Source organism: Ylistrum balloti, unplaced genomic scaffold, assembly GCF_031769215.1.
Source record: "Ylistrum balloti isolate Yb309-2 unplaced genomic scaffold, AGI_CSIRO_Ybal_v1 Utg369936, whole genome shotgun sequence".
In the NCBI taxonomy this organism is placed as follows: domain Eukaryota; kingdom Metazoa; phylum Mollusca; class Bivalvia; order Pectinida; family Pectinidae; genus Ylistrum; species Ylistrum balloti.
In genome coordinates, this window is record NW_026782046.1 from 778,902 (window position 1) to 793,880 (window position 14,979).

General features: G+C 34.8%; 1 protein-coding gene across 1 annotated transcript in view; it reads left to right on the forward strand.

Moving 5' to 3' along the window:
- LOC132547171 (RYamide receptor-like) overlaps nucleotides 1–14,474 on the forward strand; it is a 78,338-nt gene extending 63,864 nt beyond the window's left edge. Inside the window, exons 3-4 of the mRNA XM_060210926.1 lie at nucleotides 8,659–8,749; nucleotides 14,250–14,474. Of these exons, the coding sequence (XP_060066909.1) occupies nucleotides 8,659–8,749; nucleotides 14,250–14,474 (316 nt within the window). The remainder of the gene's footprint in view (nucleotides 1–8,658; nucleotides 8,750–14,249) is intronic.
- Nucleotides 14,475–14,979: the final 505 nt, after the last annotated feature.

A 14,979-nucleotide genomic window follows, 5' to 3' on the forward strand; every position in this document is an offset into this window, starting at 1 on the left:
GCTAACAGACGGACAGGTACAGTGAAAAAATGAAATGCTAACAGACGGACAGGTACAGTGAAAAAGTGTACCAACATTTGTTTGTTACTAAGCTTTGATAATTAATATTTCACCTCCGAATTAGAAGTTATTCAAACAAAAATATTAAGCATGATTTTGGCTTAAATTCAAAATATGTAGATTCTGAATGAATTTTTTTTATATAATTATAGCAACACATCATGATATAATGAACCTGGACAGTACTTGTTCTAGTATTTTGATTTGTGTTTTTCTCACGAAGAGTCAAATTTCGCCAAATCTTGTACACGTGAGTTTAAGTAAGTAACAACACTTTGAAGGCGGCCATCTTTGATCACAAAGCCAAAGATCAATACTCAGTACCATGTGGTCAGCCTGAGGTTTTTTCCTTTCATGTCTGTGGACCTAAAGTATCAAATTTCAGCCTTCCTTTCTCTTCTTTAAGATGGAATTGTTTCTTTAAAAACGCCTGGTGGAGCTAAAGTTGCCTTTAAAACTGTTATTGTTTCTTGTAGAAGTGATATTACCAATTGCGTGAGAGATTTGTGAGGAAGGAAGGAACAGTTGAATTCTTTAGAGACGGATGCTTGTCGCGTTCCCTGTATATTTCTGTCATGTGATTGATTCTACACATGTCTGGGATCTTCTACATTGTCGCTTTCTCGAGATTTATCAGTCAACTACACACTGTTTAACAATGGCTGACAGGACCCTAAGGGGCGTTTTTGACAGCAGTGTGTGAACTAACTGCCCGTTACACTTACATTCTACATCCTGTCTTGAGTACGCTGCACCTTTGCTGTAGGAATGTTATACAAAAAGTGGTCGTTCTAAATAATGACAACGGCCCTGATAAACTTTTGGTTTATAAAATATATAAAATACAGAATATATTTTTTTATTTCAGAAAGTTTAATAATATATTTTTTTATATCCAGGAAAGATCTCTTGTGTATTTTCTATGTTGACAAGGTTTTGATAAGTGATTACATAAAAGACAAGAGTAAACACATTTAAAGGAACTTGATACGAGAGGGCATAGATAGATTGAAATAAATAGGGACAAATCCATGAGGTGGGAAAGTGGTGCCAATTCCGAGTGGTTCCACATCTGAAAGCGACTGACGGACAACAGAACACTAACCCGATTCTGTCCTACAAATTATTGCCTTCTAATTCCAATATATCTGTCCAATTTATTTATGCCTGTGCTGTTTTGGTCGAATTTCTGGCATTTTGACAGACCCATTTATAAATATACGTATATATTTCCCTCTTGGCTCTAGATAATGAACAAGGCTGATTGACAGGGCTAAGAATACCACAATTGTTTGCTTTGATTATTTTGATTTTAAGACTTTAACGACAATGTTACTTCTGATTCACTCACTTCCAGGTGAATTGTATACTCTGATTTTTACGTCCCCGGATCCCGGATCGAAAGATCGGGGGCATATTAATTTTGCGCTGTTTGTGTGTTGCAAATTTTAATCTTGCCCTTAACTATTTCACCGTAAAAGATAGGACTATCATATTTGGCATGCGTAACAGGGCCTTTCCGGTGTTACCAAAAACGTTCGACTATGTGACCCTTGACTGTGACCTTTGACCTACATTTGAAAAGAAAAAAATAGCATTTACCATAACTATTGCACCATAAGAGGTAGGGTTTTGATATTTCACATGTGTGTTCCTTGTGACAAGACTTTCCCGCAGGTACCAGGACCGTGTGATTTTAATGTTGTTGCGACCGGTGCATAGTGTTTCATTAACGCAATAACACATCTTGTTTATCATATTTTAATATTGATTTATCACAATTGAATATTGATTTATCATATTTTTAATTGATTTATCATATTTTTGATTGATTTTTCATATTCTTTATATTGATTTATCATATAATATTTTTAACGGAAGTTCATTACGGTAGATTTTAATAAAACAAGAACGCCTGAAACGAACAATTGTAAACATTGAAATGAATCTAGATGTCAATTTCAGTAATCTTATATTTCATTGAATATTTTTCTCCGCTGACGTACGTACATACACAGCACTAACATGATATGCCTTTTCGATGTTTACTCCGTCTTAAATCATGGAAACGATGTTTCTCGAAAATCGTGAACAGGAACAAGGAGATTCCAAAGATGGTGTAGGCGTTCAAGATATATATCGTACTGGTTTTCAGGCGCCGGCATGAAACACGTTTAAGATTACCTTGTATGAGCACTGATTAAACAATTTATTGTAGAAAACCCCTTTAAATGAAAATAAAAGACTTCTTCTCCGTTCCATTTAAATTGAGGAACACCTTGTTTGAAAGAGCTCTGTAGTCAGATACCATGTGAGGAAAATTGATACAGATAACAGGAAGATTAAATGTCACGCAAAACACATAAGCACATATTATTTCGTTTGTGATTTTATTGTGAGGCCCTTTCTGGTATTATTGATTAGGTGTAGTGCTTTGTAAAAGATATGCCTTCTGTATGTTTGACATTAAAACAATGGATTGATGGCGTGCACGCACAACCTGGGAAACATCTTTAAAACACTTTGACTTTTTATAACCTTTCGAACATTTCGTATCTATTGATTTTGACAGAAATGGATTTTTTTTAAACATTCTTCCCACCTACCTTTTATTTATTTAATCATTTATCTTATTTATTTAATAATTTATTTACTTATATATTCATTTATTTATTTGTTTATTTTGCATTTTATTATTTTTTTCGCCCGCTACTTCACAAAAATTAAGACACTTGTTAAGAACGCTTTGTTAAGAAAATTTCCATTGAAAACATAGGCCGGGTTTATGGGTGTCGTTAAGGGCAGCCGAGAGATAAAAATATTGGAATAAATCCCAATTTAGAAGCCAGGCATAAGTATTTTGGACTGTACTTGGGGACATACGGTTCTATTACTGTACATCAACCCTATGTCTAATTTCGGCTTGGAATTTTATGAACTCTCTATCGTTGAATTTCATGATTGAATTGGGGATTCGAACCAGAGTGCACGTATGTGTGTAAACCTTTGTAAGTCAAGGTGAATTAATGGCAAGATTTGATGCTCTGGGTAAACAGGAAGAGACATGTGCTAGTCCCGTGACTCAGTGACGACAACAAGATGTGACTCGTCAATTTTCATTGTCAACTTTACATTTGAAGTGTGAGAGTGGCACGCGGATTAAAAGACTTAACGAGAATGTACTCTTTACCCAATGAAATTACACAGCAAAGAGTAACTGAAGCATGTCAAAATCTAAATCCTTCACAGGGACAAGATCATCATATTTTGTATGAATGAAGCTTATGTGCCGAAATGCTGTCAGATTGGAATGTGGCTTACCCACAAAACATATCTGTAGGATTACATTTGCAATTTAATTACAAGAAAATAGCATCGTATTGACATAATCTTAATTTCACAACAGATGAAATTATGGAAAATATTAACAAAAGACAAATTCTAAGGGATACCTTCGGAAAAATACAAAAATAAGACCGGATATTCCAAAAGGACAAAAGTCTTCATCTCCATTGGCAACAGTTGGGATGCAAATTTTAATCAATTTAAGTAAGTACTATCACGTTTCTAAACGAGAATAACGTTACCAACAGCGGAACCACTGGACATCTGGGCATATATCGGACACATCTAACTTTATATAGTGCAAGGAGTTAAGATGTTCGACAAGCATTCTGACAACCAAAAAATCTTTCCATTGTGCATCTCTCGAAACCTTGTGGGTTTTTTTTTTTTTTTTTTTTTGTCAATATTAACTACAAAACTCGTGATTCTGAGTATAGCAAGCAATACTTAACGAATACTGCCATGATGCTAAGGTTTTGCCCCAGCCCTCATCCTCCACAATTGAGAGACACGCTCTTTTAACAATTATACTCTTGATTTTATCAAAACCATCTCGGCCAAGTCATAAACCCTTCATCATGTCTTTACTTCAGATTAATGTTTTTGTCGAGTTTGCATTAATAAAGAATAGGAAAATATATTAATGTATTGTTTAATCATCTTTACCTGTTTTTATGTCACCTAAGATTTATTCCAAAAAGAAAACCTAAAGTGATCTATTTCTTGTTTAACATCAATGAAGTACTAACTAACTTGAAGTGAAACCAAGGCTGTGCTGTTCACCTAGATGCAGTCATCACAGGGGGAATGGGGAATTTTCATCAATTACTTACAGCTGTCACGATGGTGTTAGAGGAGATAAGGCAGTAAGTGATATCGCGGTTCAATTACAACTCGATTGCATTAATCTGTTTGAAGAGGAAAGTAAAATCGAGAAGCGGAAGTGTTGAAATGAAGTTTTGAAGAACTCCCAGAACATAAGTTCTTAAAAAGGCATTTCGTCTATCAAAGCACTATTCATCCTTTTTCCGGACGATTCACAGCCGTACTAAAATCCTAATCGATAGAAAAACCTGTTTTTGGAAGGTTCTTTTCCAAGAACGTATATGTTTGGGAAAATTATTGAAGTGGGGTATTGAAATATATTGAAGAAAATAGCATGAGTATGCAGTTGGTAATGTGTTTTTGTTCTTGTTTTGTCCGATTTTTATTGACATTATGTTGGTTGAACTAGATTTACACGGCAGTTTCGTCAATGAAGTAGAAGGCACATCTTACCTCTAAAACTCTTCAGCACCTTAGCCTTAATGTAGATTTTTTTTCATCGTTTGATTCACTTTTGTGTTGGAATTACGATTTTGGATACAAGGTGGTATTCCATGGTTTTCAAAGGTCTTTATTGATCTCACGAATTGACTTGTGATGCTGAAAGTCGGAAGGTTTTATACAAACGACAGTCTGGTACAGTAGATCAACACTTAATTATGAACAGTCGATTTTATGATTCCCAACAGAGTAATGGCCGGTCCAGGCAAGTTTAGCCTCTAATCCAAAGTTAATTGTGGAATATGTAAATCCCACTCCCCTCCTTGGGGTGTTGATGACTTGTACACTTCACTCTTGTTAGGATAACGGAAATCCATCGAAGACTGGCTGAGCTGTAATGTGTGCTGATAATTGAACTAATGTAATTACATAACCCTAATTTGGTCATGAATACAAAACAAAAATTGCAGAAGATCGTTGATGACCAATGCATTCCATCTGCGTGAACTGAAATTTGATCATTGTTTTCACATGTAAATCATATCTGCCGACCCTGAAATATTGGATGTCATAACTACAGGAAATGTGCATCGATACAACACGTTTTCTATAAAGCCTGACTGTTACTACTACGGTTAGATTTTGATACAAGGTTCTGTTGACTACAAAAAAGAACAACGCTTAAGACAACTTTTATTAACGTTCGGGATTACACAAGTCAAAATTTTGTATCCTTACCTAGACTCGTACCGCCAAATCACGGAAACATACTTCAGAAGAACACGGCCAGTTTTGCAGAAGCTGGTTTATGAACAACCGTCAGAAAAAAAAACTATAGGAAATTATATTATGGATAGTTCATAGATACGAACTACAACCACAAAATGCCGTAAGATTTTCTGGATGACTTGCGGATGTTTCCTTATCCTCAAACAACATAACAGCCACGTTACAGTCACAACTTCATAGAAATTACATACAAACATATATAAATTGAGCTAGAAAACATTCTGAACGCAATCAAAGCTGATGCAAAAGAGAAAATAATAAAAAAATTCGTATTTGATTGAGAAAATATTTTTATGAAACATTCGAGATTTGTGGTGCAATCTAAAACGTTATATTTTTTTTCTAAATTTCGCATTAGTTGTAGGCAAGCTGAGTAAACTAACAAAACCATATATCACCATTATACACTGACAGACACTCGTATGAAATACATTAAGGTAGCAATCGGTAATACCATTTTTTATTTTGTCGAGTTTTCCCTGGAGAGCTGTTCATTGATATCCGCATGCAATAAAAGAACAGAAAAACGTATCCCTATATTTAGTATGTCTTAATTTCCGTCTTCGAATTTCCCAGTACATCAACCTCAGACTTAGAAACATTTGTCGTTACGACATGGTTAGGTGTCAAGGAAAATGGCATTTAAACGCAAAACTTCGTTTAGTTATTTAAAAGATGATATTGTAGATCAGGTGGAGTTGATGGCGAATCGTCACATAGTCACAAATACATCTAACCGTTTTATAACGATCGTTGCATGAGTTCCAGTGACTAGAATAGTAAGATGGACAACTTTGATTTTAATTACATCGAAACAGCTGTCAACATATCAACAGGAACACTGAAAAATGCATTTCTCAAATAGCTAGTGAGATCTGAGAAAAACAAAATTTTTAATCAAGATAAATTCTTAATGCCGAATAATAATGACCGACAATTTGTATCTGATTTTCCAAACAATTTTCACGGAAATTTCAATCTCTGGTATAAAGATGAAGGTCACGTCAGGCAATCCTCCCACTGAAGTCGGCTGTCTTTTCGATATTGTATTTCATTGTTGTCGGAAATAAAACGAAAATGATACATATCACTGATTGCATTTGAAATTCCAATGAAACAGAATGAGAAAAACTGAGTTTTTTATGTAGGAGTCCTTAAACATATTGAGATTGAAATGAATCGATTTTTACTCAAACCATGTAATGGTGATTTCACATTGAAGATATATCATAGAACGCAGAGTTGAATTCAACGTCTCGTCGGAGACATCCATTAGCCTTAAGCTTAAAAAAGTATACAGAAAAAATCTACAATAGTTCCCCTTCCATTCACTGGGAATTACATTTTTATTCCATTGTTCTGCCGAGCTGTAATTGCTGGCAGTGATGGGGAAATCAAATGAGGTCGGAAAGATGTTTTATCTGAGTAATGACCATGGATTGTCAAAAGCACAACGTGAGTTCTCCCTGGTGAATAGATGGTATGATTTCTTTAGCCTTAATCACTTCCGTCTTGGTCAAAATATTGTCCAGTCTAAGCAATGCGCATTGAGTGGGGGATTGATGGATGCATTTTCCGTTCTCTATGCCCATGGTCTGTTACATGTACTGTACACAAAGTACAAATCCTCCGAGGTGCTTCTCTGCCGTCATCAATCACTATGCTCAAGCTATGTCGATAATCACAGCCGTTTAGGCATAAGTAATACATTTTTAATATGTTCCTAGGCATTCTTTTTACATCATTCAATTGTGCATGATAAAGGCTAGTTAAAAACTTAAATTAATAGGTGTAGTTATTTTACAGAAATTAACCGTTACCTAAAATGCGATTATGAAATATTTGATGTCTGCTCCAATTAGTAATTTGATTTTAATGTAGTAACATAATTTTTATCACCTGGCAAATTTTTCTGAAAAAGACCTTTTTTGGCGGATGTGATTTAAAACTTCTCCAAGATGGTATGAGACCTGCACACAAGGCATGATGTTTTCTGCACGAACACTTCCAATACAATATTTATTTGCAGCAATTTCCCCAATGATATATTCACACCTATAGCAACACATCTGCGGCTAAAGAAACTTGAAGAAAAATCAAAGCAAAACAATACAAAAACAAATGTAAATTTGTTGTTGGTGGAAAAGAAATATAAGCAGTCGACGACCTCTGAGACCTTTAGAAAGTATTCACATCAAATTAGTTTTCACCGCGTGTTATTAAACATGCAGTATGACGTTGTTATGACAATTGTACGGGGGCGTATCTGATAGTTATGTTTCGTGTGTAATAAACGATGCTTTGCGACGGTGTCCTTTAGTAAATGTAATGTGATGAAATCTACTACACCTACATGAAGCTGAGAAGTGGTGTATTCTAAGCTGATGAAATGCAGAATGTTTTTCATTTTGAATTCTCCGATAAATCTACTAAAAAGAGAGATTTTTGTCACATAAATATTTGATAATGCCCCCAATCACACCTACATGAAACATTCTTTTTTACCAAATCATGCTGTGTTCTATCACCTTCAACAGATGCAGATCGTTCAATGTACAAGTATTTGATGTTACTTTATGTGTGATATACTTCTTTAGCAATGTTTTATATGTGATCTTGTTGCCTAAAAGTTGTATATTTCTTGATCACATATATCACAATTAATTATCTCTCATCATTAACGTTTAGCAGACACGATATAGTCTGTTTCAGTCCGTGCTCTACAATTCTCTTTTCATTATCTCTCTCAATCATAGTCATTGTTTAGTAGAGTTGGTATGATATCACGTACACCTAGACGACTCGGGTTCGATTTGATTCCCCCGATAGACGTGAAAAGACATATTGTCAGATCGTAAATCATATGACCAGATGTTCTGGAAGAGGTAGCGTCTTCTGCATCATGAATTACACCTGTCATGTAAACCTTGGTCAATCCAAGTAAGTAATGACACGTTCTCAAATGAGAAAAAGGTATACAACAACGAAACCAGCAAACAAACAAGCATCATCTACGTCCACATAGTATCTTGGAGCGTGTGTGACAAGTGAAAGCCTTCCTGTATAAGGACAACAAATGTTTTTTAAGCAAAACAAAGATTTTATCAATCAAGTAAACTACCTAAAGTATATCACCATCATATGGTTTTTCTTTTTCATATACAAGTATATCAACATCATATGGCTTTTCTTTTTCAGATACAAGTATATCAACATCATATGGTTTTGTTCAAACTGGTTAGCAATGTCCAATTCCTGCTACAATCCGTTTATCTACGGTCTTCTTAACGTGAGTACATCATTAAATATCAGATATCTTCTATAGTCAAAAGTGATACCATTCATTCATGTAAAAGGATATTGCAATTATCTTCTGATGGTGTAAATTTTCGTGGTTTTTCCTATCGCTTAAAATTATTTTACTTAAATTATGCATTCAATTGATTTTATTTCCATGGTGCCTGTTTCATCTTTAAAAAAAACCCAAAAGGAATTTTAAAAACTCGAATATAACCATCAGATTTGAAAGGGAAGATAGGCTCTCATTATTGAAATAGAAAAAAAATCAACATTGACTATCAATCACTTCTTCAACGAAGAACAGACTTATTGCTGAGAATATTTGTTTCACCGAACTTTGAAGAAAAAGGGATATAAATAGAAAGCGAAACAAAAAAAATCAGTTTGCCATATAATCTCCTATTTAGATAAATGTAAAATCTATCTATAGAAAGGCTTCCTGATACTTTATTTTCCACATGGTAATGAAAAGAAAGAGCGGCAAATTGAAAAAAAAAACTGTTCATTAAACATGCCGTCTAATATGAAAATGAAGTTATGTTCTACTTCATAAAGAACGTGAATACCTCATTAGCAGTAAAAATTGCAATCCGGAGGAAAAGACCATAAAGACAGAAATGGCGATTTCTTAGTAATAAAGCATTTGTTCCGATTCCCGTAAAACACAAAGCCTTGATCAGTCTCCAGCATCAACTCAATCATGTTGCTCTACTTTTTTTAAGATTTCCTTAAATAACGTGTTTCTCTAATGTTAACTATGGAATTTGCATATTGTATATAAGCATTTAAAGGGTACATTGGAGAAGTTGAGATATATTCCAGTAACGGTTCCTAATTATATCGACCAAAATACATTTCCTTTCTTAATTTTGCAAATGTAGGCATCTTGCTACGTCATCTTAAATTGATATCATCAAGACAAGAATATTACACTTTACTCTTCTGCTTTTATCTCTCATCACTGTTGAGTTTAAACATTTGCAAAAATGAAATTATAATTATATGCGTTGTTATATTGTAATGTAATTTGTAAAGGCGGCAAAAATTAACATTATCTTTTTTTTCTGCGCTGATTAGGTGGTATTTAAAACGGAATAAAAATCCTCTCTATATGACATTCTTATCCACAGGTTCAAACATTGAGTGGTTAATTTTGTTCTATAAATTGCACTCACGGAAAGCTGTCTCCAAACTGAACATTTGAAAAACAACATTGTGCAATTGGGTAACATTAGGATTCGCAAAACGGTTTGACTCTCTCTGAACAGGATTTAATGTTATCCAGGATCACTCTCAAAAGTACACTTCAGAAATTTTCTACTTAAAAGGATTTCGGCTTGGGGTAAAAACAACTCCTTTTTTGTCGTAAATGTTCGTTGTACTCTTATGCTTGATGACAGATCTTCGAGTAAAAGTCGCATACAATTGATCACGAATGTAAATAATGAGGTGATAAAGTTTCACATATTCTAAAATTAAGTTATTCATACTGCCTCCTGTATATAAGTTTTAAAATTATTCATTTGGGGACCATTTATTTCTGAGCTGGTCTTAGCCATAATTCTTGTACGTTTCAGAAATGTGTTAGTCGCAAGGGACAAATGACTCTCGGGTCAAGTTTTTGAAAGGTTGGCATGCAAAACAAAAGTAAGATGTATTTATGTACATGTATAGTAAAACATATATAGCAATGAAAACAGAATATGAACATAACATGAAAATGTGCCCTCAACTCACCTCCCAGAAGCCTCCCTTACGGATGTGAGGGAAACATGAGAGCGCTTACAAAAGCAATAACGATTAGAAAACAATAGATGGATTATCATTATCATTTTTTTCTAAATTCATAAATTTGTTTTAAAATCTCGCTTTTCTTCTTCAATTTGTCTTGTCAAAAAATATCAGCTATAAGTAAATGTTAACTCAACCGTTACGATAACGATGACATAACATTCAGGAATTTCAGGGAAAGTTTATTTCCCGAGCTCTTCATCATGTCGAAAACTTGATATGAACAATCCACCGACACAGATTTAGTTTATTCTTATTTCTAGATTGATATAGAATGAAAAAAGCACACACGTAACGTCAAACTTAAAATTGAAAAGTACATAGCCATACAAGGATTTCACCTGCGTCACCCAGCAGTTTCGTAATTCCAGGTCACATTAGTGATGATATTGGCCTTTAGTATTGGGACCGACTTGAGTGAAATTGAAATTTAACGAACAAAAATGTCAAAATAAAGAAAAAAAGGCACAATAAAGACATAATTCAATAACTCATTATTTTCAAAATAGAGTCATGTGCATGCGTATTTTCTGAAGCGTACAATTATTCAGATGTATAATGTTAAACATTGGGGACTAAAATCCATCTGCATAAAGTGCGATCACTGCATTCTCAAAGGTTTATAACCCACAATTCAATGTCACTAAATCAAAACAATTCCGCCATGTCAGTGAAATACGGGTATTAATTGACTAAAACTAACATTGACTGGAAATGAAATTGCAACATTCTCTATTTTTGGAAGAATTTCATATTTCATCAAATTTGACTTAAATGTACGATTCCTAGGCTGACTTAAATTGGACACCTCCATTGACATTGAAAACAATTTTAGTGACGTCATCAATTAAGCTTCATAGTGACGTGATTCAAATATCAGGAAAGACCGTATACAAATGTATCATCTTTCAAGAGATTATAAAAGAATTTATGCTGAGTTTACTGGGTAAACAGGTTGTCAAGATGGCTGATATCTCAATTGATATTACACCAGGTGAAGATCCAAAGTGTTTGGTTCGATTCCTGCTGGGGGTAGTTTGTACTTTCCAGGAAGACGAGATCACCGTCCCTCTTCTATTGTTGTAGTTGTGTTCTCAACTCATTTGTTTTGGATAATATGCGACGGACCTCCTACATTATCATCAGTGAGGTCGTCACTAATTTATATACCGCGACAACGCCTCCAAATGACACTGGCTGTCTCAGGAGCGGTCGATAAACCTAACACGCAAACAATGAAAGAAATAATTCGAAAAAGAAAAAGGTTCTTGCATTAACAACTTAAGTCCGTGATTTATAGTTCCCGGGTTTGAGCTGTAACACAGTAAAATATGAACATGCTAGTAATCTGGGCTGTTTGAAACTTCCTATAAAAGATTCTTAAGCTAATCTCTGTCACCTAATATCTACCACCATAAGTGAGAAACAAACATGTTGGTTTCTCTCAGTTAGTTGGTCGTTTAAGATACTTGACATTTTGTAGATGCAATTGCCTTCGATTTTAGGATGGATTTGATGTGATACGGGCAGAAGTATTAATTTAAAGGAAAAGATCCGTGTCGGTTGTCTAGGCTGGCTGTTAGGGATTCTGAGATCGTCTGTAAGGCTGAAGTCTGAAACAGCTTCACAATGATATATAGCTCCCGACAAATAGTTGTAACACAGTAGAATATCTCGTCGTTAGATTGAGATGACGCCCAGGCTTGTTGTCATGACTATACAATTAAACTCTAGGATTTTGGCCACTTATTTCGTGCTGTAACGTTAACAAGGCTGCGCATGTCGAACAAATAAATAACCTGCAGTTGATTGTTTGTCTACTGCAAGAGTGAGTACAGCGCCACCACAACAGCATTGAAATTGCTGCACATGGCGCTATATCCATGCAAATAACACAATTCGCTTATTCAAAATGGTCCTGCGTTTGAAAAGCTGGCACTCACTTGAATCCTTGAACATAGCTAGCCACACATGTATGCTTGACATGCATGTGTAACCTCGCATTACTGCGTGTTCAACGCCTGTGTGACAGTATGTATTCTGCCACGATTGGAAAGAAAATTGATAGCAACTCAGCCGTTTTCAATCGTGTTTGGTCTTCAAATTCTGACATGTCCGTTTACGGGATATTGACCGCTAGTATCGGTAATTGAATACGTTCGTCATGACTGGACATTCGCACTAAACTCTTTTTCTTGACCGCTATTCACAATGAACAAGCCATACAATTTGGTGCCATAGAGAGAATTGCAAGTGTCATTCAAAATTAACACATTGACAGAAAACATTTAAAACTGGCGGAAATAGACGTTTCAGTTAAGCGCTTATAAGCTGATGGATTTTCAAGAGGAAAACTAGTCTTTCCTTTCCAATACAGATAGGATACTCTGTCAATCAGGGAGTTATCATAATAAAGTTACCCTGGTGTCGTGCTTTATAGGTGACATAAAAGACATTCAACATGAACCTCGTCATATACAAAGACACGTCTTTTTTATTTCCATTAATACTAAAATAAGATACATCAAAATAACCCATAGCCATCAAAGTTTAAATTATTTGAGATTTTGAAAACAACAAAATTAAAATGTAATCCAGACTGACGACTACAATATGGGTTCTGACACCGACATTTCGATTTTATTCCAGTGACGTGACGAAAAAATGTTTTCAAAGTGTTAGACAAGAAATATTTCAAATACTTAAGATACCCCAAAAATTGAAAATACATCAAAAAAGATGAACATCGTTAGTTCTTAAAATTGTTTTGTACTTCAAAGATATTTCCAGTCGAAGACACATTGATCCATTTATTTATTTATTTGTTTTATTTTGGTGGTAATAACAGAATATATAAGTCATGATATAAAACTTGATCAGTGGCAATCCTTTAAGCATCACATACCGTACCATTGTACAGATTGTCTGTATATCCCCACAGGGCTATCAACAGTTTCCATTGATTAAAAGTTACTGAAATTGACAGCAGCGAAGGAACGAAATGGCCGAATGGAAAAAATATGTCATTCTCACAAGCAATCGAAAAATGGATTTGTTTAACCTAGACTAAAGAATGTTGCGTAGCGTAGCTAGGATAATGAATCACTCTCATTGTCTACTGCATACCTACACCCATTGATGTAGTAGAAAGGGTTTTTTGTAATGTATTAGGTAACAAGGGATTTGACAAGGATTTCCTTCCGGCAAACAAAAAACATAATCAATTTCGATATGTATTTCGTTTCCTGGAGTCGATTTCTTTAATGGTTTTCCCGAAGACACAATTTGATGTACATTAAAAGGAAAAGCCACGTGATTGCTGTTTTTCATTACGCAAGACAACAAAAATAAAAAGCACTTAAATGTATTAATGTGTAGATTTCTGATGAGTGTTACCTGAACAGGGGGTTTCTACCAGTTTCTGACATTACAAACTAAATTCTACAAAATAGTCCCTGTCAACCAATCATATTGCAAAACAATAGATATTTATCACATGTGTTTTATTGAGTTTAGATGTGTTAGGTATATTACAAAACAGAGTTATTGAGTTAGGCTGGGAAATAACTAGTCACGTGGTTATACAAACCTCTGGCATTGACAAGGCCGATTATCTCGATCAAAATTATCAATATTTTCTCAAGAAGTCACGGCTTCATGTCCAAGTAGAATTTTTTTTTACATTGTTCTCGTTTCAGGAGAAGTTCAAGAGGGAGTTCAGACTACTTTTCCGCGTTTGTGCGTGTCGACGTTCTGAAAAGGAGAGTGAGTTGGGAGAATACTCCGACGACAGTGCCATAAATCGGGGAAGTACGGTGATGCTGAATGGACGAGAAACTCTTCAGCTCAACGGCAAAATACATAAATCACGCAGAAACACGAGACCTACGCACACAAACGAGACGGAACAAAGTATGATATAGTGTGCGCGTCTACCGGAACCGGATGTTGAATTATAACATTAACAGTTCCGGATAATGTCAATGGACGATGTTCAGAATGATTCGAACTGCGGATTTTGTAGATATAAGAATGAGTTGGGAGGGTGAGCCATGTTATTGCTGTGAACATATATTTAACTATATAAATAAGATTTCCATCTTTATTTTAGTGACGTATTTTTTATATTATTTTCTGTCGTGTTAAGCGGTATGATATCATCATAGTGTGATATAAAGCAGGATGCCCAGCAACTTCACTCCTAATAGAAAATACAAAACCTGTTACCTTAACTTTGTTCGTCATTCTGAAGAGTTTTTTTTTTTTTGTAAAGTATAGGCAAAATATATGTGAGTTAAGTGTTGCCACTAGTAGTTCGATCCTTTCAGAGTATAGAGGTCGATTTGCTATATACAAATTAAATCAATGTTTGTGCTATGTATGGTTTTTAGCTTATCAGATTGTGAATATCAATGTATATTTGATCAT